Here is a 25399-nt window from a genome sequence, read left to right on the forward strand (position 1 = left end):
ACCTCAGGAAAAATAAACCATAGGCTAATCTAGCTCCCGGTTGTCATCTGCACACAGTCAGAAAATTTAGATGGAAAAGATTTGAGTAAAAGGTTAAAAATGAAAGCACGCTACTGATTCACAAAAAGATTTACGGCATTCAATGTTTTGATTTTGTGCTACACTTGAATAATTTAACAATATAGTAAGATCTAAAGCAGGTGTTTTCATTTCATTTCAACTAAGCGAAACAGCAACGAGAAAAATAAAACCTTTAAAAACCGCTCACGTTTAATTTAATCCCACATTTAAATATTTCAAATGTTTTTCACAAACACAAAATAATACTCCAAATGCGCAAATGTATTACCACACGTATAATCTCCTCTGCTTCAGATTAAGTATTTGAATAAAAAAGTATTCTAAAATTCATGAAAAATTTGGAACAACCTGCCCAGTGCCGTTTTATTTGCCTGTTCAATCGTGGTATTTGAAAGCATATTACCATCAAACTATCAAACTCTCAACGAATTAAATCATTTCTTCAGCAGATCACAAGGAGGTAAGCTTCATTTCCAACTGAATTTTCCCAATTTGTTTTCCCATTTAATAGATGATAAATATATTGCTTTTTCAATCATCTTCCTGTATTCTCTTTGAACCATTGATTTATATTTTTAAAGCCTAGAACATCCCCCAATGCTAAATTTAAATGAAAGTCACAAATAATACGATTTGCAAAAATTACAGAGCTGCGGGTTTTATTTTATTTTGGTCACTAGAAAAAAATATGTACGTTCTTAGCTCAAAATTAATCTGCTTCTAATCCGCTGTTGGCTTGAAACAATTTTTTTCATTTTCTTTATTAAATTTTGCAAACCTCGATCGAAATCTCAGTTCAACATTGTTACCGCGCACAGTTGTACCTTGGATGAAACATTGACCATTCAAAAGATGGTTAAAAGCAATCAGTTATGTTAACAGGCTTGCTAGGAGCAGCTAGTTTTGTTGGTTCTTTATTTGGAGCTCAAGATCACTCAACGAATTCGAATTCGTCAAGCGACTCACTCGCTAGTTCAGAAACCCGCCCGTTGCTGACGTCACGGCTTACAAAACGTCACACTTATCGCCATAGAGGCCAAATCGAGAAAAATCGCGCTTTATCTGCTCATAGTATATTTAGCCAAAGATATATACTAAAATTACCCGACAGTTCGATCGAATTTCAGCCGCTGATTAGCAGAACTGAGAACTTTCATTTGAAAACTCAATCAGAACCTTGTTTACTCAGGTCTTTCAATCCTATAAACAATTTGGACATCGAACAACCGCAGTTGAAGAGTAGCAAGTTCAAACAATTAACGGACAGCTATCTTGATTTGAGTTCTCAGAACATTGACAAAAGTTCTGTGGTCAGTTTTAATTCCACGCTCCTGAAATAGTCGATTATTTTTTGTTTCACTGTAAAGTTTTACTGTTGGCAGATATAAAATAGGCTCTGGCCAGTAGGCTCTCAGTTTCGTATTTTCGAGTTTGGAAATAAAGCAAAAAATTTTGTAAACAGAATCAACTTCAAAAACTTTTGAAACAGAATCATTCAACCTTGCTCTTGCGTTACAAAGAGTTAAACTCAGTTGCGGAAAAAAACTGAAAAAAAAATTATTATCAAAAAATTATAATTATCACTAAACCATAATTATAAATGAAAATTATCGCCAAAAAATTACAATTATCTAGCAAAACTCACAAAGTGAGTTCATAGACACAATTGAAAAGGGCATATTTGTGATACAATGAGAACAATGATACAATGATTGTGTTTGCTCTCGAAGCAGACGGAGCATAAAATCAAAACTCCAAATTATTTTATCCAAATTTTTTTACTGAGGTATGTCATTGAAAAAGTCAATTCCAAGAAGTCAGGGTAAGACAAAACAAAAATCTGTTAGACAAAGTAAAAAAAACATAGCAGGACAAGTCCTGAAATACAATCCAGAGAATTGAATGAAAAACTGAGAACTGTTGTATCTGACCAGCAGATCAATTGAACAGACCCAGCCGAGAAGACCATCTCAAAAGTTGAGAAACAAACTATAATCGCTATAACTCTGACGCTTTTACCCTGGAGACCAAATATAATAGGATTTAATACACTCATTAATACACGCACAAGCCTTGCAAGAGATTTATTCACTAAAGGAAGATAAACCACAAATTTGACAAAATCTTCAAAAAAAACTGACAATTGCTTCAAAAAACTGAAAAGCGCAAAAATTGAAAAATTTCAATATTTAGCAGAAATTTAAACCTTTTATTTGTCTCTGAAATTTTTCAATGCAGCCCAACTGCAAGACTTGACAAAGTTTCGTTGGCCAGTAAAGATTGTTGAACTCGAAATGATAAACGAAAATAAAAATAAATTGTATAAAATGTGAGCAATATCATAAAGAAGCTCGCCAAGCCAAGCGTAAAATATTTTTCTAGCTGTGTGTTTGAAATCCGCATTTCTACGATTATTCAAGGTTTAATGTTTTGTTAACATTCAGCTGTTTTTACACTAATTCCTTCAGAAAATTTCCTCTGAATTTCATAATAATGGGGGGAAGGGGAGGATATATACTCAAATGGGTTTTTTGTTCAGACAATTTTGTCCGATCGATATATTCAACGTAGAGAGTTGAGACTGGTGTCATTAGAAAGCTTGTCCAGCATAGAAAATGGAGTTAAAATTTTTTTCTGATTTTCGTTTTTTACAGGGAGTTATCGAGGTTCAAACTTTTGAGTAAATAAAGTGAATTACGATGATTTTATTCACATTTTCCGGAATTTGTGACTCAAATTTCGCTAATTTTGCTAAAATTTGATTAATTTTTTAAAGAAAATTGTTGATTTTATTTATAAAGACAAAAAAATATATTTTTATTTAATTTTTTTGTCAAAAATTCTGGCTACAAATTTCAAAATTCAGACATTTTCACCAAAAAGAGCATGAAGTGAGTTTCTTTAGTCCACTTTGATTAAATTTGCAGGGAGTACACACCCAAACACAGCTAACACAATCTTTGTAGACTCTACTTCAATTTCCGTTGCGAGTGCTCCAAAATTAAAATTTTGCCGGTTTTTGCTAACTTTACTCGTTGATTACCAAAAACGCAGCATATATTTTTGATTTTTTAACTTACAAAATAACTTTATCTATAACATTCAAAAAACTAAGTGTTCTTGGACTGTTACAATCAAAAAGTGATTCGGATTGTAATCAGTCGGCCTTTTTTTTCTATAAAAATCGATCTTTTTTAAATATTAATTAAAAAACAGAACATTTCAAATCAAAGCTCACTAGTGATAGGTCCACTTTGTTTCCTAATGAGCTCCAAATGATTGTATCTTGTTTATTACTTGAAATGGTCGTTTGACTTTTAAAAATATTTGATTTTTAAATAAATAATGGCTTACTGAACTCTGCCTCCATTTTTCTCTTAATATGGTCAACTTGTAGCTTAGTGTATTATTGTAAGCAATGAAACTCTGCTTCTTCTTTCTACTGAATTCAAATTCAATCTCTATTGCGGTTTTACACCTTAAGTTATGGTTTTCTTGCTTTGATACAAGATTTTACATTTTTTTTATTTTCAGGTATTTGCCCAATCTTGGTCTTCCAGTTTCGTCACATTATCAAGTTACTGACAGTTCATATATCACATTATTGGCGTTCAAAATCAGAAACAATCGATAATGTTAAAATCCTTAAGAATATAGACTGTGGTTTTAACTGCTTCGACCAAACTTTTTCAAAATTTATTGAATTTTTTAAACTTTGTCTAAAACTGTAGTTTTTACTTTGTCTTTGTATGAAATTTTCTGTACAATGACCCGGTTTCACTGGCTTCTCACGGAAAAAAACATGGGCCGATATTCAGATATTATTAGATAGCTGATGGCTTTCATGATTTTGAAAACAATGGTTTTCCAAAAAAAAAACACTTTTTACCTTTGAATTTTTGTTCCTTTTATTGACTGTTTGTTACTTAGTCTCGATAACTACAGGCCAAAAATGACAATATTGTTATCAAGGGAATGTGTCAAAGGGATTGGTGCAACAAAATATAATTTTTTAAAAAGAATTCGTGACTTCACTGTCTTCGACACGGGTTTTTCACAAAAAAAGTAAATTAATTTTTGATTTTTGCCATATTTTACATTCTTTTTGTAGACAGAATATATTTTGAACAATTGCAGGTCTCAAGGACTTTCTCTGTAAGAATAAACGGACCTTGTTTTATTATTTCATTTTGCAATTAATGGCTTTCATTTCTTTGGAGATAATTTTTTTTCGAAAAACAAGTATTACTTAAAATTGCTTTTTTCCTTTTTGTCTACTTGTTACCTGGTTTCATTAAAGAGAGGTCATATAATACATCATCGGTGTTCTAAGAAGGTGCAATCGAACATATTTTGAGGGGCAAGGTAGGGCTTTACGGCATCAAAAGCGTTCTCTGGCAAAATTTAACTGATTTTTTATTTGTTGTCTAATTGTTGTTCTTTTTGTAACCACATAAAAAACGAATAAAGACAGTCCTTAATTCACATTTCCAGAAACACTGGTAATCGTAAATCAATGGGACAATTCAGTTGATTTCTAATGGTTTTCATTACTTGGAAATTAATTTTTTTTTAAAAAAGCGAATTTTTCAAAATTACTGTTTTTATTCATTATTGTCTAATTGTTACCGATCCTTATTATGGAGTGGTCCCATATCGTTTCTGGTGAATTACAAGTTGTTTTGTTTAGTTTGTTTTATCTGACGCTATTTCGACTTTATTAAGTTTAGTTCTTTAAAACGGACAAATTTTTTGATGTAATTAATATTTGTTGTTGTTCTTGTTTGATTTTGCTTTTCGTCTTCTTTCGACTCGCTTTCTTGGCATATCTCATGTATCTAATGCATCATTTTTTTATTCCACTGAGTTATTTGCTTTGGAGACTATCTTTTCGTTTATACACCAATTTTCTTTTGAAAACTTGAATTTTTTGGGTTTTCTAGCTGTTCCTCTTTTGATAGACAATTATGCCAAAATTGTGGATAAGCGGGGTCTGAACCTTATGTGCGATTGCATATTACCGATCCTCTTTGTTTTTCTACACTTCAAAAATCGTCATAGAACAATCAAAGCGTCTTCAAAACATCAAAGCGTCTTCATAGTACTATCACGATAAAAAGAAGTTTCATGATAGAAAGAAATTACTATAGTTTTTGATAAGACACTTTAACATCGCAATATTTGTGTTCTGATTTTTTAGTTATTCTACCAGGCAAATAATTTTAAAAAATAGCCGGCAGATTTCCGGAAAATAGCCGCGATAGACGCTTGGGGCCTTCCATGAATTGAAGCAACTAAAGAGATTCGATAGACAGATCGACCACCAGTCCTTTAATAGACTACTAGACTCTTTGGGTTAGCCTTGGACTGTCATTTTATGAGATACATAAACTCTATAAGGAGAAAGCCCTAATAGGGCTTTTCAAAATTAGGATCTCTTCCGTTTGTGCCCCCTAAGCTTAGTGGGCGCATATTATTTGCACCCCCCAGAAGCACGTGCAATATTTTTTACATAATGACTTACTATGTAATGGCACGTATTCTGTAACTGGGGGGGCGCATAACGTACTGGGGGCACAAACGGAGAAGATCCCAAAATTAATATTCAAAATCAAAAACTCAAGACTCTAATAATCAAGAATTAGGGCATATATGTTTGACAATAATTAGATACACACTATTGACCTTTAACAAGTAAATATTCATAGAATTTGAATTTCCATAAGTGAGTTCAGAAGTCATTTTTTACTGAGGTATGTCATTGAAAAAGTCAATTCCAAGAAGTCAGGGTAAGACAAAACAAAAATCTGTTAGACGAAGTAAAAAAAAAAACATAGCAGGACAAGTCCTGAAATACAATCCAAAGAATTGAACGAAAAACTGAGAACTGTTGTATCTGACCAGCAGATCAATTGAACAGACCCAGCCGAGAAGACCATCTCAAAACTTGAGAAACAAACTATGATTGCTATAACTCTGACGCTTTTACCCTGGAGACCAAATATAATAGGATTCAATATACTCATTAATACACGCACAAGCCTTGCAAGAGATTTATTCACTAAAGGAAGATAAACTCCACAAATTTGACAAAATCTTCAAAAAAACTGACAATTGCTTCAAAAAACTGAAAAGCGCAAAAATTGAAAAAAAATTTCTATATTTAGCAGAAATTTAAACCTTTTATTTGTCTCTGAAATTTTTCAATGCAGCCCAACTGCAAGACTTGACAAAGTTTCGTTGGCCAGTAAAGATTGTTGAACTCGAAATGATAAACGAAAATAAAAATAAATTGTATAAAATGTGAGCAATATCATAAAGAAGCTCGCCAAGCCAAGCGTAAAATATTTTTCTAGCTGTGTGTTTGAAATCCGCATTTCTACGATTATTCAAGGTTTAATGCTTTGTTAACATTCAGCTGTTTTTACACTAATTCCTTCAGAAATTTTCCTCTGAATTTCATAATAATGGGGGAAGGGGAGGATATATACTCAAATGGGTTTTTTGTTCAGACAATTTTGTCCGATCGATATATTCAACGTAGAGAGTTGAGACTGGTGTCATTAGAAAGCTTGTCCAGCATAGAAAATGGAGTTAAAATTTTTTTCTGATTTTCGTTTTTTACAGGGAGTTATCGAGGTTCGAACTTTTGAGAAAAAAAGTGAATTACGATGATTTTATTCACATTTTCCGGAATTTGTGACTCAAATTTCGCTAATTTTGCTAAAATTTGATTAATTTTTTAAAGAAAGTTGTTGATTTTATTTATAAAGACAAAAAAATATATTTTTATTTAATTTTTTTGTCAAAAATTCTGGCTAAAAATTTCAAAATTCAGACATTTTCACCAAAAAGAGCATGAAGTGAGTTTCTTTAGTCCACTTTGATTAAATTTGCAGGGAGTACACACCCAAACACAGCTAACACAATCTTTGTAGACTCTACTTCAATTTCCGTTGCGAGTGCTCCAAAATAAAAATTTTGCCGGTTTTTGCTTACTTTACTCGTTAATTACCAACAACGCAGCATATATTTTTGATTTTTTAACTTACAAAATAACTTTATCTATAACATTCGAAAAACTAAGTGTTCTTGGACTGTTACAATCAAAAAAAGATTCGGATTGTAATCAGTCGGCCTTTTTTTCTATAAAAATCGATCTTTTTTAAATATTAATTAAATAACAGAACATTTCAAATCAAAGCTCACTAGTGATAGGTCCACTTTGTTTCCCAATGAGCTCCAAATGATTGTATCTTGTTTATTACTTGAAAGCTTATGGTCGTTTGACTTTAAAAATATTTGATTTTTAAATAAATAATGGCTTACTGAACTCTGCCTCCATTTTTCTCTTAATATGGTCAACTTGTAGCTTAGTGTATTAATGTAAGCAATGAAACTCCGCTTCTTCTTTCTACTGAATTCAAATTCAATCTCTATTGCGGTTTTACACATTAGGTTATGGTTTTATTGCTTTGATACAAGATTTTACATTTTTTTTATTTTCAGGTATTTGCCCATTCTTGGTCTTCCAGTTTTGTCACATTATCAAGCTATTGACAGTTCACATATCACATTATTGGCGTTCAAAATCAGGCACAATCGATAATGTTAAAATCCTTAAGAATATAGACTGTGGTTTTAACGGCTTCGACAAAACTTTTTCAAAGAAATTTATTGAATTTTCTAAACTTTGTCTAAAACTGTAGTTTTTACTTTGCTTTGTATGAAATTTTCTGTACAATGACCCGGTTTCACTGGCTTCTCACGTAAGAATACATGGGCTGATATTCAGATATTATTAGATAGCTGATGGCTTTCATGATTTTGAAAACAATGGTTTTCCAAAATAAAAAAACACTTTACCTTTGAATTTTTGTTCCTTTTATTGACTGTTTGTTACTTAGTCTCGATAACTACAGGCCAAAAATGACAATATTGTTATCAAGGGAATGTGTCAAAGGAATTGGTGCAGCAAAATATATTTTTTTAAAAAGCATTCGTTGTGACTTTACTGTCTTCGACACGGGTTTTTCACAAAAAAAAGTAAACTAATTTTTGATTTTTGCCATATTTTACATTCTTTTTGTAGATATAGAATATATTTTGGACAATTGCAGGTCTCAAGGACATTCTTTGTAAGAATAAACGGACCTTGTATTATTATTTCATTTTGCAATTAATTGCTTTCATTTCTTTGGAGATAATTTTTTTTTTCGAAAAACAAGTATTACTTAAATTTGCTTATTTTCCTTTTTGTCTACTTGTTACCTGGTTTCATTAATGAGAGGTCATATAATACATCATCGGTGTTCTAAGAAGGTGCAATCGAACATTTTGAGGGCCAAGGCAGGGCTTTACGGCATCAAAAGCGTTCTCTGGCAAAATTTAACTGATTTTTTATTTGTTGTCTAATTGTTGTTCTTTTTGTAACCACATAAAAAGAATAACGACAGTCCTTAATTCACATTTCTAGAAACACTGGTAATCGTAAATCAATGGGACAATTCAGTTGATTTCTAATGGTTTTCATTACTTGGAAATTAATTTTTTTAAAAGCGAATTTTTCAAAATTACTGTTTTTGTTCATTATTGTCTATTGTTACCGATCCTTATTATGGAGTGGTCCCATATCATTTCTGGTGAATTACAAGTTGTTTTGTTTAGTTTGTTTTATCTGACGCTATTTCTACTTTATTAAGTTTAGTTTTTCAAAACGGACAAATTTTTTGATGTAATTAATATTTGTTGTTGTTCTTGTTTGATTTTGCTGTTCGTCTTCTTTCGACTCGCTTTCTTGGCATATCTCATGTATCTAATGCATCATTTTTTTATTCCACTGAGTTATTTGCTTTGGAGACTATCTTTTCGTTTATACACCAATTTTCTTTTTGAATACTTGGGGTTTTCTAGCTGTTCCTCTTTTGGTAGACAATTATGCCAAAATTGTGGATAAGCGGGGTCTGAACCTTATGTGCGATCGCATATTACCGATCCTCCTTGTTTTTCTACACTTCAAAAATCGTCATAGTACAATCAATAGACAGATTGCCGGAAAATAGCCGCGATAGACGCTTGGGGCCTTCCATGAATTGAAGCAACTAAAGAGATTCGATAGACAGATCGACCACCAGTCCTTTAATAGACCACTAGACTCTTTGGGTTAGCTTTGGACTGTCATTTTTATGAGATACATAAGCTCTATAAGGAGAAAGCCCTAATAGGGCTTTTCAAAATTAGGATCTCTTCCGTTTGTGCCTCCTCAGCTTAGTGGGCGCATATTATTTGCACCCCTCAGATGCACGTGCAATATTTTTTACATAATGACTTACTATGTAATGGCACGTATTCTGTAACTGGGGGGCGCATAACGTACTGGGGGCACAAACGGAGAAGATCCCAAAATTAATATTCAAAATCAAAAACTCAAGACTCTAATAATCAAGAATTAGGGCATATATGTTTGACAATAATTAGATGCACACTATTGACCTTTAACAAGTAAATATTCATAAAATTTGAATTTCCATAAGTGAGTTCAGAAGTCATTTTTTACTGAGGTATGTCATAGAAAAAGTCAGGGTAAGACAAAACAAAAATCTGTTAGACGAAGTAAAAAAACATAGCAGGACAAGTCCTGAAATACAATCCAAAGAATTGAATGAAAAACTGAGAACTATTGTATCTGACCAGCAGATCAATTGAACAGACCCAGCCGAGAAGACCATCTCAAAAGTTGAGAAACAAACTATAATTGCTATAACTCTGACGCTTTTACCCTGGAGACCAAATATAATAGGATTCAATATACTCATTAGTACACGCACAAGCCTTGGAAGAGATTCATTCACTAAAAGAAGATAAACTCCACAAATTTGACAAAATCTTAAAAAAACTGACAATTGCTTCAAAAAACTGAAAAGCGCAAAAATTGAAAAATAATTTCTATATTTAGCAAAAATTTAAACCTTTTATTTGTCTCTGAAATTTTTCAATGCAGCCCAACTGCAAGACTTGACAAAGTTTCGTTGGCCAGTAAAGATTGTTGAACTCGAAATGATAAACGAAAAAAAATAATCGCAAATTTTAAGAAAGTCATGCTAAAAATTGCGATATTAATATCTTGAAGCATTCCATTGTCACCAGAGACTATATAGTATCCCTATTTCAAGCTTTATTTAGCTTCATACTATGCAGTAACTTATCATCAAACCAAAGAGGCGGATCGGCGCCGGAAAAACTGTTTTCAAAAAAATTTCAAAAGAAATTCAAGTTTCATTTTAAAAAAATGCTAAAATGCGTAACATTAAAATTTGAAAACTCTTTTATTGCCACTAGAAACTATGAAGTAACCCCTTATCAAATCCTAGAGTAGGTTCTGTGGCCCTTGAGGCTGGAGAAGCCTAAAAGTGACAAACTTTAAAATAGCCAATTTTATAAAAAAAAATTGCTAATATTGTGATATTAAAATGTTGAAAACCATCACATAGAAAACAAAAACTTTTCAGTAAGCAAATATCCTATCCTATAGGAGGTATATTGGCACGGAGGGCTGGAAAAATTTTAAAATGACAGTAAATGTTAGGAAATTTGAAAAAATTGCAAGTTTTTATCGAAAATTTGCTAAAATTCGTGATGTTAAAAAGTTGAAAACCATTCTAATACCTCTGGAAAATCTGCATTAACCTATTATCAAACCCTAGAGGAGCTTCGTTGACACCTACGTCTAGAAAAACTCAAAAAATGACAAATATTTTTATTAAACTTAAAAAAATGTAAAAATTAGTATACATTTTCGTGTGTTTTTAATACCAAAACACATAGCTCTTAAAAAGGCCATAAGAAATTATTTCTTGCAAAAGACTTTCATCGACTTTTACAAACCTCAATTTTAGACTGGTTTAACAAAAAATTTGAAAAATGACGAAATAATTGCAACATTTCTGGCTCGAAAACTCCTAAAATGACCTGTTAACCATGAAATACGGCCTTCCCAGTAGCTTCACCACACTAAGCACTTGAAGGAATACTAAACGCTGCTAAGGGCCTCTAATAAAACATCATGCCCGCATATCTTTACCTGTTTATCCCGTTTTCAAAGCTCAAAAGTCATGAAAAAAGGTGTGAAAACATCTTACAAAAATAAAAAAACATAGCAGGACAAGTCCTGAAATATAATCCAAAAAATTGAATGAAAAACAGACGTAAAGTACCGTACCAGCAGATCAATTGAACAATCCCAGCCAAAAAGACGAAATCTCGAAAGTTGAGAAACTAAAAGAATCAAACTAAACAAAAAAACAATTATTCCTAAAACTCTTGAAGCTTTTAACCTGAAGGCCATTTATTACACAATGGAAAATAGTCATTAACTTCTTCGGAAAAAATGTTCAAATTCAATTTTTCTCTGTGGAGTTCTGTCTAGTAACTCATCTTCAACATTTAAAAAGTTTCGTTGGCCAATAAAGATAGTTAAACTCAGAAAATAACAAACAAAATTCAAAAAATTTGAAAAGAATCAAAAAAACTTTAAATTGCAAGCTTTATTTTAAAAATTACTTATATTTGCAATCTAAAAAAACAGAAAACTATTTTGTTGCCACTAGAAACTCTGCAATAACATACTAGCAAACTCAATAGCAGCAAACCCCTGTCCACTGAGGAAACCCCTGTCCACTAAAATTTCAGGAAGTCAAAGAAAAAATTACAAATCGAAAATCGCTAAAATTTGTAATATTAAAATCTTGAAACACATTCCCCATTACCACTAGAAATTATGCAGTAACCTATTATCAAAACCTAAAGGAAATGTTTTGGCTGTTCAGTTTAGAGAAACCTAAAAAATGACAACAATTTTCAAAAATTTGAAAAAATTGGCTTATGCCATGGCCAATAAAAATTTTGCAGTAAACTACTAGCAAATCCTAGCCGAGATTTTTGCAGCCTGTAAAATGAATACTGACAATTAATGTCAGAAAATTGGAAAAAAAATGCGAGTTTCATAAAAAAAAATTGGTAAAATCCGTGAAGTTGAAAACCATTCCATTACCACTAGAAACTATAAAATAACCTATTATTGTGACACCAAGAGCTGAAACAAAAAAATCGAAAAACTTGAAAAATTTTTAAAAATTAGAATAAATTACCGTGTTTATGTTTGGTGTAGCAATACATATAGCTCTTAAAAGGGCCATAAAAAGTAATTAAGTCTTGCAAAAGACCTTTACCAACTTTTACAAACCTCAATTTCAGACTGGTCCAACAAAAAATCCGAAAAAAAGACAAAAAAAATTGCAATATTTTGGGCTCAAAAGTTCTGAAAATGACCTGTTAACCTTGAATTACGGCCTTCCCAGTAGTTTCACCACTCTAAGTACTTGAAGAACTACTAAACGCGGCCTCTAACTTGATGCCTGCTGAGCTTTACCTGTTTATCCCGTTTTGAAAGCTCTAAGTCATGAAAAAAGGTGTGAAAATATCTTACAAAAATGAAAAAAGACAGAGCACCAATACAATCCAATTCTTGGATCGTAAAAAAGGCAGAGCACCAATACAATCCAATTCTTGGATCGTAAAAAAGACAGAGCACCAATACAATCCAATTCTTGGATTGTAAAAAATTTAGGAGCGCTATAATTGCCGCCTGGAATTGAGGACGCGGCTATTAATCATGACAATTGAGTATTAAATTTAAAGTTGCTCATATTTAAAATAGAACGTTTCAACTGCTTTCAAAACAATTATTTTATGCATTTCAAATTAAAAAAAAACTGTAGATGAATGCAAAACGGAAACTTGTCAGAAAATCCAGAAAAAGAGCACTTCTTAGTGCTTGTTTTCAGCTTCTTATAAATTGACCACATATAGCTACCTTATCTTCATTGGATTGCAAACTATCATCACCATGTCTGATTATTTATGTACTGAAAAGGAACTAACAGGGTTGGGTAAAATAAAGAATTATACGTGCGACTGTAGAAAGCAGGAGTCTTTTCTATCCCAATGCACACAAAAAATATAGCGTAATTTTGAATAAAAATTTGTGTTCAACAATGCCTAACTTCCTCTTAAGCATTTTAACTTCTAGAGCTAATTTAAAAAGATTACATCAAAAACCAAACTTGAAAAGAATTTTTGTTGCAATAGTTTGTTTTCTGTTTAAAATTTTCTAATATGCTAAGCGATTGAATAATGCTCAACTTTTTTCGAATATGCAGGGCTTTTGTAATAATTGTTTCACTGATAGGAAAGAACACTGCAATTCAAATTTATAATGTCCGCAAAATTTTTTCTTAACGAAATAATCTATAGAGCAAAACAAGAGACCAATTTTAAGTAGACCAAAAGTATGTTTCTTTTGCTATCAGAAAGTGTTTCGAAGCATCCGAAAATATTTCTGTTTCAATATGCAATTAAAAAGATGAGAATCCAGTAGAATGCATTAAAGCATGGGGGAATTTCTATGAATTTACTTCAAAACGTTTTAGCTTTCCACAATCCACATTTTAAGATTATTTACTTCGAGAATGATGAATTTAAGTTAAGCGTCTCTGCTCTAATGGAGAAACCGTTTTCATTAGAGTCTTCACAAAAAGATAAAGTTAACAGCCAGTCGAAAAGTTAAAAACGATCTAATATTGCATTTAAAAAAGACAAGACTACATTAACTGCTTCAATCTCTGTTCGAGAGAAATTCAAAGAAATTCAAAGAACATTGTTTTTAGATGAGCTTTCCGAACAGAACAACTTACGACGAAGCAATTAATGATCTGAAACGGAAGCTCCAACAGCAGGAGTACAACTTGACAAACTCATCCTCGCCCTCGCTGAACAACAACTACTCCAATTCCCTACGACAATCTAGCTCAACAATAAGTGAGATTGGAATTGGAACCAATAACTTCAGCCAGATAGATATTCAAACTTCAAAAGACCAATCTTGTGAAGTCTCCCCTAATACAAATTCAATTTCAACTCAAAACCACGAAAACAACACACATACAACACCAACTGTAACCTTTAAATTCAGCCCAGTTTTAAACAGAAAAGAGCAATTCAAAGAATCTAAACAAAAAGAAAAGGAATTAAACAAAATGCCAATTTTGACATCTTTGAAAGAATCGAAAACCCGGGGACAACCAGTGGTAGAAAATCAAGTTGACGATGATACCGAAAACGATGAAAGCGAAAGCCAGGACGAGTCCAGTTTGGTCTACCGCAACGTTGTCAACGATGTACGAAAAACTGCTGGCAACTCACAATCGGATGCTGACGTTCTTAAACTTATGCTTAAAGAACGGGACGAACTTTTAAAAGATTACGCAATCAAGTTGAATGAAGCCGAAATGGAATCAAGATCCAATGCCAAAAAGACGAGGACTCTTGAGTTGGAAAAGCAGAGAATGGAAAAACAAATGAAAGAGTTCCAGAAAGCCCTGGACGACGAATTACAAAAGCGAGATAGCTTGGAAACAAAGATGTCTGATATGCAGTACACTATGAAAGATCTAGGTATGGGACAATTATGACCATTTCAAAAAATTCATATTCTAGTCAAACCAATTCTCGAAATGGATAATACTTTACTGACTCGTAAATACTAATCAAAAATTGGACCATAGATGGACCATAAAATCATTTCTTTGCTGTCAAAATCGAAAGAAACAGATTTTGTCTTAAGTTTCAACTAGCAAAAGTTTTCTTTTTTTCGCGCAAATTTTTCGTAGCAACACAATTACCATTTCAGAAACTAAAGCCTCAATTCACATGAACTGTGACCCTGAAAAGGACTTTCTGCAGAGCAGTCTGAATGAAGTGACAGAAGAGAATGAAAACTTGAGGAGCTCCCTACAATCCAAGTGTGAACTGATCCAGACACTTAACAACCAGTTCGAGAACAGGGAGGAACTTCTGGCTGAAAGCCACGAGCAAATAAAAACTAAGGTCGGTTTTTACTTATAATCAAAACAGTAGATATCAGATGTTGAAAACTGCTCATTGATACAACGGACATAATAGACGGGAACAGACAGATTACTAAAAGCAAGATTTAGGGGAAAGAGGGTTTCTATGGGGGGAGGGGGGGGGGGGGGGTAGTCCTTCAATTGGTTAGGCCAGAGGAAAAAACTACTCGTAAGAAAAATTTCATAGAAAAGACCAACAGACTAAAGCAAAATCCACAAAAGAAAACGCTCAAAACGCATTTTTACATGGCTAACTGCCTGCTTTTTTAAGTCGAAAAGAGTCAGCATAAATTTAGTTTTTTTTACCTAACCCCATCAAAATGGGGTTTAGGAATTTCGCTGAAACTTAATTTTGGCCCATTGATATATTTCGCGGTGAGAAATGAAATAACATTGAAAAGCTCTTATAAAACTGAATCGATTGTTAAAGGGACATTTTTAATTTTTTAATTACGAGGAAATATTGACGTTTAAATTTTTCACGCCTTCTATAGTTTGAAAATACGCAATTAAGTGCTAAAAATAGATTTCTAAAAACAATGTAATTAGAACTATAATATTCATTTATATCAGAATAAAAGTTAGTTCAAGGAAGGAATCAAAATTTCGATTGCTCCGTTCTTAAGTTTCGTCATCTACAAAAGTTTTAGAATGCACTAAAATGGAATTCATTGAATTTTCCTTTAGGAAATGATCCGAGTGATTTCTTTAAAAAAACTTTTAATGTAAAAATCAAACTCGATATTTCTTACAGGCGGACTCGCTGCAACGTCAACTAATGGAGAGTCAGAGCTCAGTGGATGTGAAGACAGCAGAAATGGGAGAGCTAAAGGAAGAAGTGAAGGAATTGAAGAATGAGATCTACGAATTGATGATCAAAGTGCATGAAAAAGAAAAACTCATAGGAGCAGTTAATGAGGAATACTCCACTGTACAAGGTTAGTCAACGAAAGCGAGAATTTATAACTTGTTTTTAAAACTATCGAGAGTACAGGCCAAGAAAAGTAGTGCCAGTTAGCACTGTGCCAATTGATAGTATTATAAGTTTGCACTATTTCATTTTAGTTGACAATTGATTCAAAAAATTTTTGAATGAGCGCCTTATTCGTTCAAAACGGAAGTCAATTTTGATCAGACTTCGCGATATCAACATATAGCACTACAAGGAAACAAAAAATTAAGAACATGGTATAGTGGTTATCATCTAACAGCTTATATTGTTCTTGAGGCATTTAGCTCAAAAACTATTTGTCCAGAACTTTACATAGACCTTCTTCAGTATACAAGCAATAAAAATAGTTAAAAACTATAACACTTCAGTTCATCAAAAACACTTGGCACTAACTAACGATGAACGGACTAACAAAGCAACACAATTTATTATCAAATTCTGCATATCAAAAGATATGTAGAGCTGGGCCACTATTCATATATTTCTTCACCTAAATCATATTATCCATTCTTCCGTTTTTAGAAGATAACGCAGTTTTGGAGGAAAAACTCACCAAGCTTGAGCAGGACTTTCAAAACAAAGAAAACGAAATGTTGGATTTGAAACAGTCACTCAAAGACAAAATGGACAAAATCAAGGAACACGAATCCACTATTGGTAAACTTCAGGACTCTGAGGTGGAGAAGAAAATAAGACAGAAAATGCGAGAGAGATTTGAGACAGAGCAGAAAGAAATGCACGAGAATTTCAAAAAGAAACTGAAACGAGAAGTAGAGGCTGCGAAGAGTCAAGTAACGAAAGAGTTGAGACACAAACACCTCAAGGTACGAAACAAAGCAATAATAATAACTACTATGGGGAGTGGCACCAACTGTGCATCACACAGCATGTGCCAACCAGCTGAAAAGCCCTTTTTTATGGGGGTATGAGGGCAGAGGAGACCAGAACAATGAGTAATAATTTGAAGTCCAAGTATGGAATAGAAAAAAAAGTTTGTAGTCTCTAAATCACAACTATCGCTTAAAATTGAAAATATGCTTTACTCTACATCCTTTAACCAACGCCATTGCCAGGGACAGGATTTGAAGCATCAAAGTACCTGTGATGCTTCAAATCCTATCAAAAAAATTTAAATAAAAAGACAAAACTTTTTGACAATTTTTTTACTACAATTTGTTTCCAAGAAACAATATAAAACAGTTCATTCATCTGTTGCATTTCGTGCAAATAGAGATACCCTAACACTTAAAATTTTGTCCACAAAAACTTTGATATATCGAATCTTCACTCCATGACTCAATCAGAGGCATAGATAACCACAGAAAATCTTGACATTGCAAGTTCCGTAATAGATAAATTCTTTGACAGAATTTTTCCCTAAGTCTTAAAGAAGTGTTCTAATTCGGTCTGCAGTTTCAGTTAGAAATTCAGCTTCTAAATTGAAAACTATTAAGCTAAAAACTAATGTCAGCTAGCAATCGCTCTAAAACTTTAATAACCCAACGCACTTTGACACACCCGGGGTTTATCGATTTATCCCGTTTCTTTTGATTCTGCACTTTTAACAATGACCGTATACACATTGCGTAACTCAATTTGTGACAGAAATTAAAATCCAATCAGTTGTAACTTTGAGTAAGCGACAAGTCAAACGTGAAAATCGTGACTTATGTCAAACGTGCTCAAAGGGAATTTAAAAAAGGAGAGACTCTAAATAATAGCCGTTGAGGCTGACGGCGGCTATTGATATAATTGTTAATAACTTTGTTTGAGAAGTTAAAAAGATCATATAAAAAGATGGCACAATTATTTTATATGACGGCCTCATGAAGAAATTGAAGTGTTCAAAAACTTAAAAAACAAAACTATACTAACCAAGATATGGTAGCTGAAAGCTTCTAAAATTGTGAATTTTTTAACGTTGAGAGAAATTAGCCCTAAAATCACTGGAAATTAACATTGATAACTGCCAAGTTATTAGTATTTCTGTTGCGCATTAAATGGATCGGTGTAAGTGAACCAAGCCCCTTTATACTTTCTTTGACACAACCTACACTTATAATTTGATTCAGAAGTCACTAAATTCATTTCAAAAAGACTAACATCGGACAAATTGCTTTCGAGCGACATTCAAGGCAACTTAATTCAGAGGGAGCTGCAGCCTAGAAAATTATTTTATGAGTACAACAAATTCCAACCAAGGAGGGATTAGAACCCCCGAATTCCTGCGTACATGAAAGAATCATAGCCTATTCGGCTATATTCCCTCTTGATATCTCATCTTACAGCCGCTATTCTTTTAGCAACACGGACTTAGTTTTAGAATAAGAGCAATTTAGGTAAAGCAAAAACTTCGTTCGAGAGCAACTAATCAAAAATTTGGAACTTCTACCTTTTCAATGGTACCACTTTTGTATCTCTCCGCAAAATATATCGCTCTGTCAAAATCGGCTTAACAAAAAAGACAGGACAGCATAAAATTCCTAGCCGCCAAATAGATTCGGAAGTTGATCAATAATAAAATTGATTTTCACAAACTGAGGAAATAGAAAAAAAACATATACGTCAATCAAACCTCACAGGTCTTGAATAGGCTTAAAAAAGCCTAGTCCAGCGATGCTTTGAAGCAGTGTAAAGATATTTATTATTGACGTTTTGTTCAAACTTAACTGTCTAAAAACAACCTAAATTATATATTTTCCGAAAATTCCTCTATAACAATTCCCAATCAACAATGACGCAAAGAACAAATTTATCCGTTAGCACAAAACGTCTTATTTTTTTGAAAGAAAAGAGCGTACGCATACTTTTGTAAAAAAAATCTGACTTAAATTGTAAAATTTTGAAAGCACAGTTATTTTCACGCGACAGGATGAAACAATCATGAGCTCTTGTTGTAACTTGAACAAATATTGAATAAATTTTCAGGAATGTCATTACGAACAGGTACTAAATATATCATCCGGGTGTCATCAAACGTTATTATCTCTACGTGTACATGGTAGCCCCCAACCACGCAGCATTTTATTGTGAATAAACCGAGCCGAGTATTTGATCAAATACCAGTTCAAAAAATCAGGTTTCATATTATCTAGCATCAGCAAAAGCTTAGAATTTGAGGTCCCAAGTGCGAAGCACATCAAATATTCGATACATAAAATCGACTTGCCCCAGCTAGAAACCCTTCAGTCTTTGATTAACAAAAACTGCAAGGTGAGACTGGTCATTAAATACCATCTCTAAACATTGCCAATGAATCCAAAATTTTGGAGGCCAAAAATGTAGACATTTTCAGGATTTGGAGAACTTGAGAGATGACATAGAGAGTACACATAAGACGGAGGTTGATTTGATGAAGAAGGAAATGGACGAGAGGTACACGAAAGACCTTCAGGTGAAGTTGAAGGAAAAAGAGACAGACTTCAAGCGCACTATGGAGACTTACCAGACCATCATTCACAAACTTGAATCCAAGGTCAGATAGTAAGGCTGGTCTTATTTAAAAAAGTTATTCCAAATTACTTAGTGATGAAATCAGACATACCGTAGACAAATTTAATGTTCTACATAAACTCACTGACATGAAGTTTACACGACCGTGCATTATATTCTTAATAACTAGAATTAAGCGTAGAATTTTACTGAATTAAGCGTAGTGCAGAAGGTGTCACAAGTTTGAAATAAATGGCTTAGATATGCAAGTATGCGTCTCAATGCCAATTAAGACAGAGCTATCTCAATTATTCAAATTGTTCAGGTGAACGAGTGCAATAAGGTGTCAGCTACCCACACAGAAACCCTACAAGAGGTCGAGGAAATGCTTAACTCCCTAGTCAAGGTAAACAAAATGTATTGCTGTTTACACCAAAAACCACATCCCCCTTCGGAACGATATGAAGCATTCAAAACATGCAAGCAGTAATCAAAACTCCAACCGAGTTTTTATTTACGAACAAGTTTTGAGAACATGTAACTTTGTTATAATGACGCATTCGTTATCAAAATTTTACTTCAGTTTGGGCAGACTTCTGGCACCAATAAAGCACAAAACATTTGAATCTAGTCAATCTGTTCTATTGCCTATTAGTTGTTTTAGTACACGGCGGGCACCTCTCAAACAATCTACCTGGACGTTACAGCTCTCAACACAACTGAGATCAAAGAAGCATTCCAGAAACTGACTACGAAGATCTTCGAGTTGATAGACGAGATAGCCTATTTGAACAGACAAGCTGAGCACGCTAAGGAAGTGAGGCAGGAATTGGAAGCCAAACTGGAGAGCTACCAGAAGGATTTTGTGCCTGCTTACATGTACAAACAAGTCTATAATGAATATGTCAAGGTACTCTCCCCCGTGTTTGTTTTGTACTAATTTTGTTTGCACAAATCATTCAAAAAGCTTAGATTTAATAGCCCTATATGGACCGTGGCGTGAGTTGAAAAAATAGCTTTCACATTTCGTGCGCCAGATTTCAAAATACACAAGATGATCTGCAAAACTAAACTCGGCTATATAAATTAGCTGAAAAGTCAAAATTGTCATTTATGGAAATCTCAAATGTTAAAAGCATCAACACAAACAGATTTTACGCCTCATATGCACCTGCTAAACATATTGAATACAACTCAACTTTCGCCTTATGGATAGTTTTACAAAATAGAAAAATATTTGCGAACACAGTAAACAAAGATCTACCAAGATTTTGAGATGATTAACAATCAAAGCATAGTCAAATCACGGAGTTGCGCAATCGTACATCACAAAAATCCTGCTGAGCGCCACAACTCATTTTCAGATGCGGAATTTTTATTCACTTTGATTATACAATCACTATACCACAGATCTAGCAGCCAAAAAATCTTAGATGGTGGATATTCAACGGTTTTATTTCAGAGCATGAAAAAACGTGAAGCTTCTGCCACCGATTCCACAATCGCAACAGTCGGAACCCCAATCAACACGAACACAATCCAGGACGCCAACTTGCTCGATGTTCTCAGAGGAGAAAACTTACAACTCTTGGAAGAGAAACTCACTAATGAGCAGAAAATCAATAAACTGGAGCTAGAATTGACAATGTTGAAAGAGCATCAGAGCAAGACTGAGGATTATGAGAAGATCCAGAATGAACTGATGGATGTGAGGGCAGAGAGCAAAGCTATGAACGAAATGATTTCAGGTAAATCAAGCAACGATCTCAAACAAATAACTATTATAGCACACCTCTGTAATAGCTACATTAGATTACATTATGGTTATGAAGCAGCAGATGTGTTCTGAAATAAACAAAAATGAAAACATATTGCTTACTCCTAATCTAATGTACTAGTATTGCTTACTCCTAACCCTTGTAACGCTTCTTAAACATTATCAGCATCAGACAAGAGTGGCTAAAAAGTAGAGTTTTTAAATGAGAAATCAGTTCTTTTTTAATCAGTCCTTTCAGTCGCAAAGAATTAGCAACTCATCCATAAAAGACCGATAAAACTTACGTTTAGCTATAAGCATAGATAAAATGAAAACCAGTTCTTTGATCAGGGTAAATTTCAGGTCTCAAAGATGAAAATCTCTTTCTGATTGACCAACTCGAATCATTGTCAGACTCCAAAGCCAAACTGGAGGAGGACTTCTTAGTTAAACAGACTGAGTTCAGCGACAGCCTGGAGAAGAAAAGCAAGGAATTGAAAGAGCAAGTCGTTTCTCTAATCGAGAAAAATCAAAATCTGTCCGACAAATTAGCCGATAGCGTCGATACTGAAACTGTCGTCCAATTACAAGAAGCAACGAAGGAACTCTTGATGCAAAATAACGAACTGAACGTCGAGAACGAAGTGCTACTTGATGAAATCAGCTCTGTTAACGCCGAAAAGGAAAAACTTGAAAACCAACTTGAGCTTGTGAGTCAATCAGCAAGCGAAACTGACACCATGTCAATTGCAACATCACAATCAAGTTCAAAACCGTTGTCAAAGAGGGTGCAATTTAACCTAGCAACGCAACAAAGTTCTTCCAAGGGTCCCAAGCCCAAAAAACATTCACCGCAACCGCAAAGTAGCAATAATTCAGCACGTGAAATAGTCTTGTATCGACCACCGGCCAGAGACATTATTGAGAAACAACTTGCACAAGAGAACACCCATCTATTTGCTGTCAACACCAAACTTTTCACCGAACGGGAAAAGTTGAAGGAAGAGTTGTTCGAGAAGAATATGCAATTGAATGATGACAAAATGGAGAGCGAAAAAGAGAAAAGTGAGCTGAGGCAGAAGCTGAACACGCAGAGATTGGCTTTACAACGTCTAAGGTTAGCTATATGTTGTACAAATTTTAAATAGGATAGTATCCTCTGATAAAATTGAACTCCTGAGGGTTTTGCATTGAAGTTAAAATTTGACGGCCTTTTGGGTTGTTTCTTGTATCCTAAATTAAAAAAAATTAAGGAACTGATTAAAAATATTCGCAGCTTTGCGATTCCTAGCTTTCTGTTACTACTTCGAGTAAAAAAAACCCACGTAGGAACAAAAAGCTGAGGATCATAAATCAGCTAACATTTATTCACTGACTTGCATTGTTTAAAAAATGCGGATACAAGAAAAACCCCAAAGGTCGCCGATTTTCAGCGTCAACTCAGAATCCCCATTGCAATTTTTCATAGATTACTATAATTTGGCAGCTTAAGATCTTCTCTGTCGTTTTCACAGCAAAGCTTTGGTCGTCCCATGGCAACAAGGTTAAGCAAGGTGAACCTCGGGGCTGTGAGCTAAATATTGCTGAGCTTGATTTTAATTTTTATAATAGGCAGCATTATACCTTTTTAATGCAATTTATTAAACGCCCAGTCAATTATTTTTACACAGCCAATTAAGGTGCGGTGAATAACGCTTTTTTTAATGATTACTACTTACTTCCTCTCTGATAGTTTAAGTTCACAAGTTGGCTGGAAGTGTCTGAAAATGTTCAAGTGTCTGAAAATGTTCAATCATCAAAAAAAAGTTCAAAAAAAGTTCAAAAATTTGCTTGATTGAATTTAACTACAGCCAAAAAACATTCAATGAGCTCTTTAAGGTTCTCTATCACACTGGCGATGTCATGGACTCATGATCTAAGATAAATTCTGCATAAATAGCTAATTGAGCATTGCCCCAAAAAAAATCTGCTGGTTCTGGATCAAGAACCAGTAGGAGACATACCTTTGCATCCACTGTATAAATTATATACAGCTTTTCAGTTTAAAAAAATGACTCATGACCTATAACTTATGCTTGACCTCAATTATGAGTTGCTATTAAATTCATTCACTTTGTGATGACGTCGTCACATTTAAATGCCTCCTTGATATTGGAAAGTATCGCAAGTTCAGTGCCTGCTTAAAGTCGAAACCGAGAAAAAACTATTTTTCTCATAAAACACTTCAACTTTTAAAAAAACTTTTTGATGAAAATTTCTCACATAGCGAAGAATCTCTCACAAGCTCCATAAATTCCATCGTCCTATTTTGGGGCTCGTCTAATTGTTTAATTTGCTAGGCATTTTTATAAGTCATAAATTAGCAGTCGAGCATAAGAAATAAATACCATAATTAAGTGTATGAAAAATATTCAACCGAATTAACCTACACATAACTGACTAACGACGGGCGAATTGCTCTAAAATGATCGGCAAGTGGCTGTCTTCGGTAGTAGCCAGCTGGTGCTTAGGGATGCTAGCTTTAGGGTGGACTGAGCGGAGTGGGGAGGAGGTTGAGGGATGGGAATCACGCGATAGGGATTTAAGAAAAGACAAAAGGACTAATAAAATAGCTACAAACTTTGTTTGAGAGCAATTGATTAGAAAACCATAAACATTACCGACTAACGTCAAAGGAACTGCTCTCGAACGACAGGCGGGGCCAATTTAATTTAGGGGTGTAGCTTTCGGTGCCAAAACTGTGACCTGATGAGGTTTCGAAACCGCTGCCTCCAGGATATTACCCCGACATCGTAACCACTACGCCACAACGTCGTTGTTACTCAACCGCTAACAATCACTTTTATATCAACAACAAACTTCGTTTCAGAATCAGAGCAATTGAAATCAATTAAAATGAAGAAGTGAAGTGTGGTAAAAGTCATATGAGAAGTCACAGAATGTTCCAGAACATAAGCGTGAAAATGTTCAAGCAAAAATGGTCAAGCATAAAAAAGACCAACACGTTTACAATAATTGGTTCAAGCTTCGTTCAAGCACAAATGATTATGGAAATTTAAAATAAGATTTTTTTATATTTTGCATGAAAACATTGCTTTATATACTTAAAAAATAAATCAGTTTTCAACAAGTCTATTTTTCGAAAATATAATTTTTTAACCAACTAACTAATTGCATTAACATCCAAAAGCCTTACCATCCAATTGCATTAACATCAATCTTATAACTCATTATCATTCAAGGATTTCAGCTCACTATTTCATTTCAGCTCGCGAGTTCGAATATACAGTTACCAGGCTTCTAGTCCAACAGAGCTAGAGCTCAAAATCAAAAGAGAATTAATGCAACTTGAGCATCAAATATCAGAACTGCTCCAAAACTTCCAGACCGAGAGCAAGAAGAGTGATGTGAAATCAGAACGATATTTTCTGTACGAGATTTCAGACGCAAATGCAAATGAAGAATCATCAAGCTCTGCAAGTGATGAAGAGCCTTATCCGACGTCAGAGCCAGTCAAAGATCCTTCAGATAGATCCCTAGTTCAAATCCGGGAACCAAATGAAGAAACCAGTGACTTAGATGAAAAACTCAGATTAACTCAGAATTCAATCGCAGAGAAAAACAAGGAAATAGAAGCAATTCGATCACGGTTTGATCAAAAGGAAGTTTCAGCTGTAGAAAAGTATCGGGATAGAGAAGCAAGGCAGATTATTATTCGAGAAAAAGGGTCACGTGAGAAAGAAATTCCCCCTCATAGAAATGTGACTACAACTACCATGCAGACGCTTAATGTAGTGACCGTCACCGAAGAGCACTTTGCAGCAGCAAACACAGATAGTCCCATGTATTTAGTTCAAAGCCCCGGCAGCAAAACAAGTCGCAGCAGCTGGAGAATGGACTTGGTTGACAGCCGCAATTAGTTGAATTAAGAACAATGACATATCACGATTAATATTTTGAGCAATTTATTCTCATTGTATCGATTATTTATTTTGAGATGTACTGCATCTCTCACCCACTTCGTACAAATATTACTGAATTATGACTCTTGTAAGGCTCAGTTAACAAAATGTGGAAATTTATCCAAGAAAGTGGTATTTAAGATACAATTGTTTAAATTTAAGTAACTAAATCTTGTTTTCACGCTGCTATAACGCACTGGATCAATTCTATTAGTTAACGTTGCGATCCTCTATATGAGCATAAACATGTGGA

At 33.9% G+C, this 25399-nt stretch overlaps 1 protein-coding gene across 3 annotated transcripts; it reads left to right on the forward strand.

Moving 5' to 3' along the window:
• The first annotated feature begins 250 nt into the window (after positions 1–250).
• On the forward strand, positions 251–25321 carry LOC142348149 (uncharacterized). Of its 3 annotated transcripts, none has more exons than XM_075399359.1 (12): positions 251–541; positions 13806–14592; positions 14828–15024; positions 15799–15982; positions 16519–16820; positions 18925–18942; positions 19292–19471; positions 19754–19834; positions 20093–20338; positions 20891–21176; positions 21548–22301; positions 24453–25321. In XM_075399359.1, exons 2-12 carry the CDS (start codon positions 13806–13808, stop codon positions 25102–25104), a joined length of 3687 nt encoding a protein of 1228 aa, XP_075255474.1. In that variant the 5' UTR covers positions 251–541; the 3' UTR covers positions 25105–25321. The 3 variants fall into 3 exon arrangements, with proteins under 3 accessions (XP_075255474.1, XP_075255472.1, XP_075255473.1); XM_075399357.1 differs by lacking the exon at positions 251–541 and adding an exon at positions 548–1391; XM_075399358.1 differs by lacking the exons at positions 251–541; positions 18925–18942 and adding an exon at positions 548–1391.
• The last annotated feature ends 78 nt before the right edge of the window (positions 25322–25399 follow it).

This window comes from Convolutriloba macropyga, chromosome 10 (genome assembly GCF_964194025.1).
Source record: "Convolutriloba macropyga chromosome 10, txConMacr16.3, whole genome shotgun sequence".
Taxonomy (NCBI): Eukaryota; Metazoa; Xenacoelomorpha; order Acoela; family Convolutidae; genus Convolutriloba; species Convolutriloba macropyga.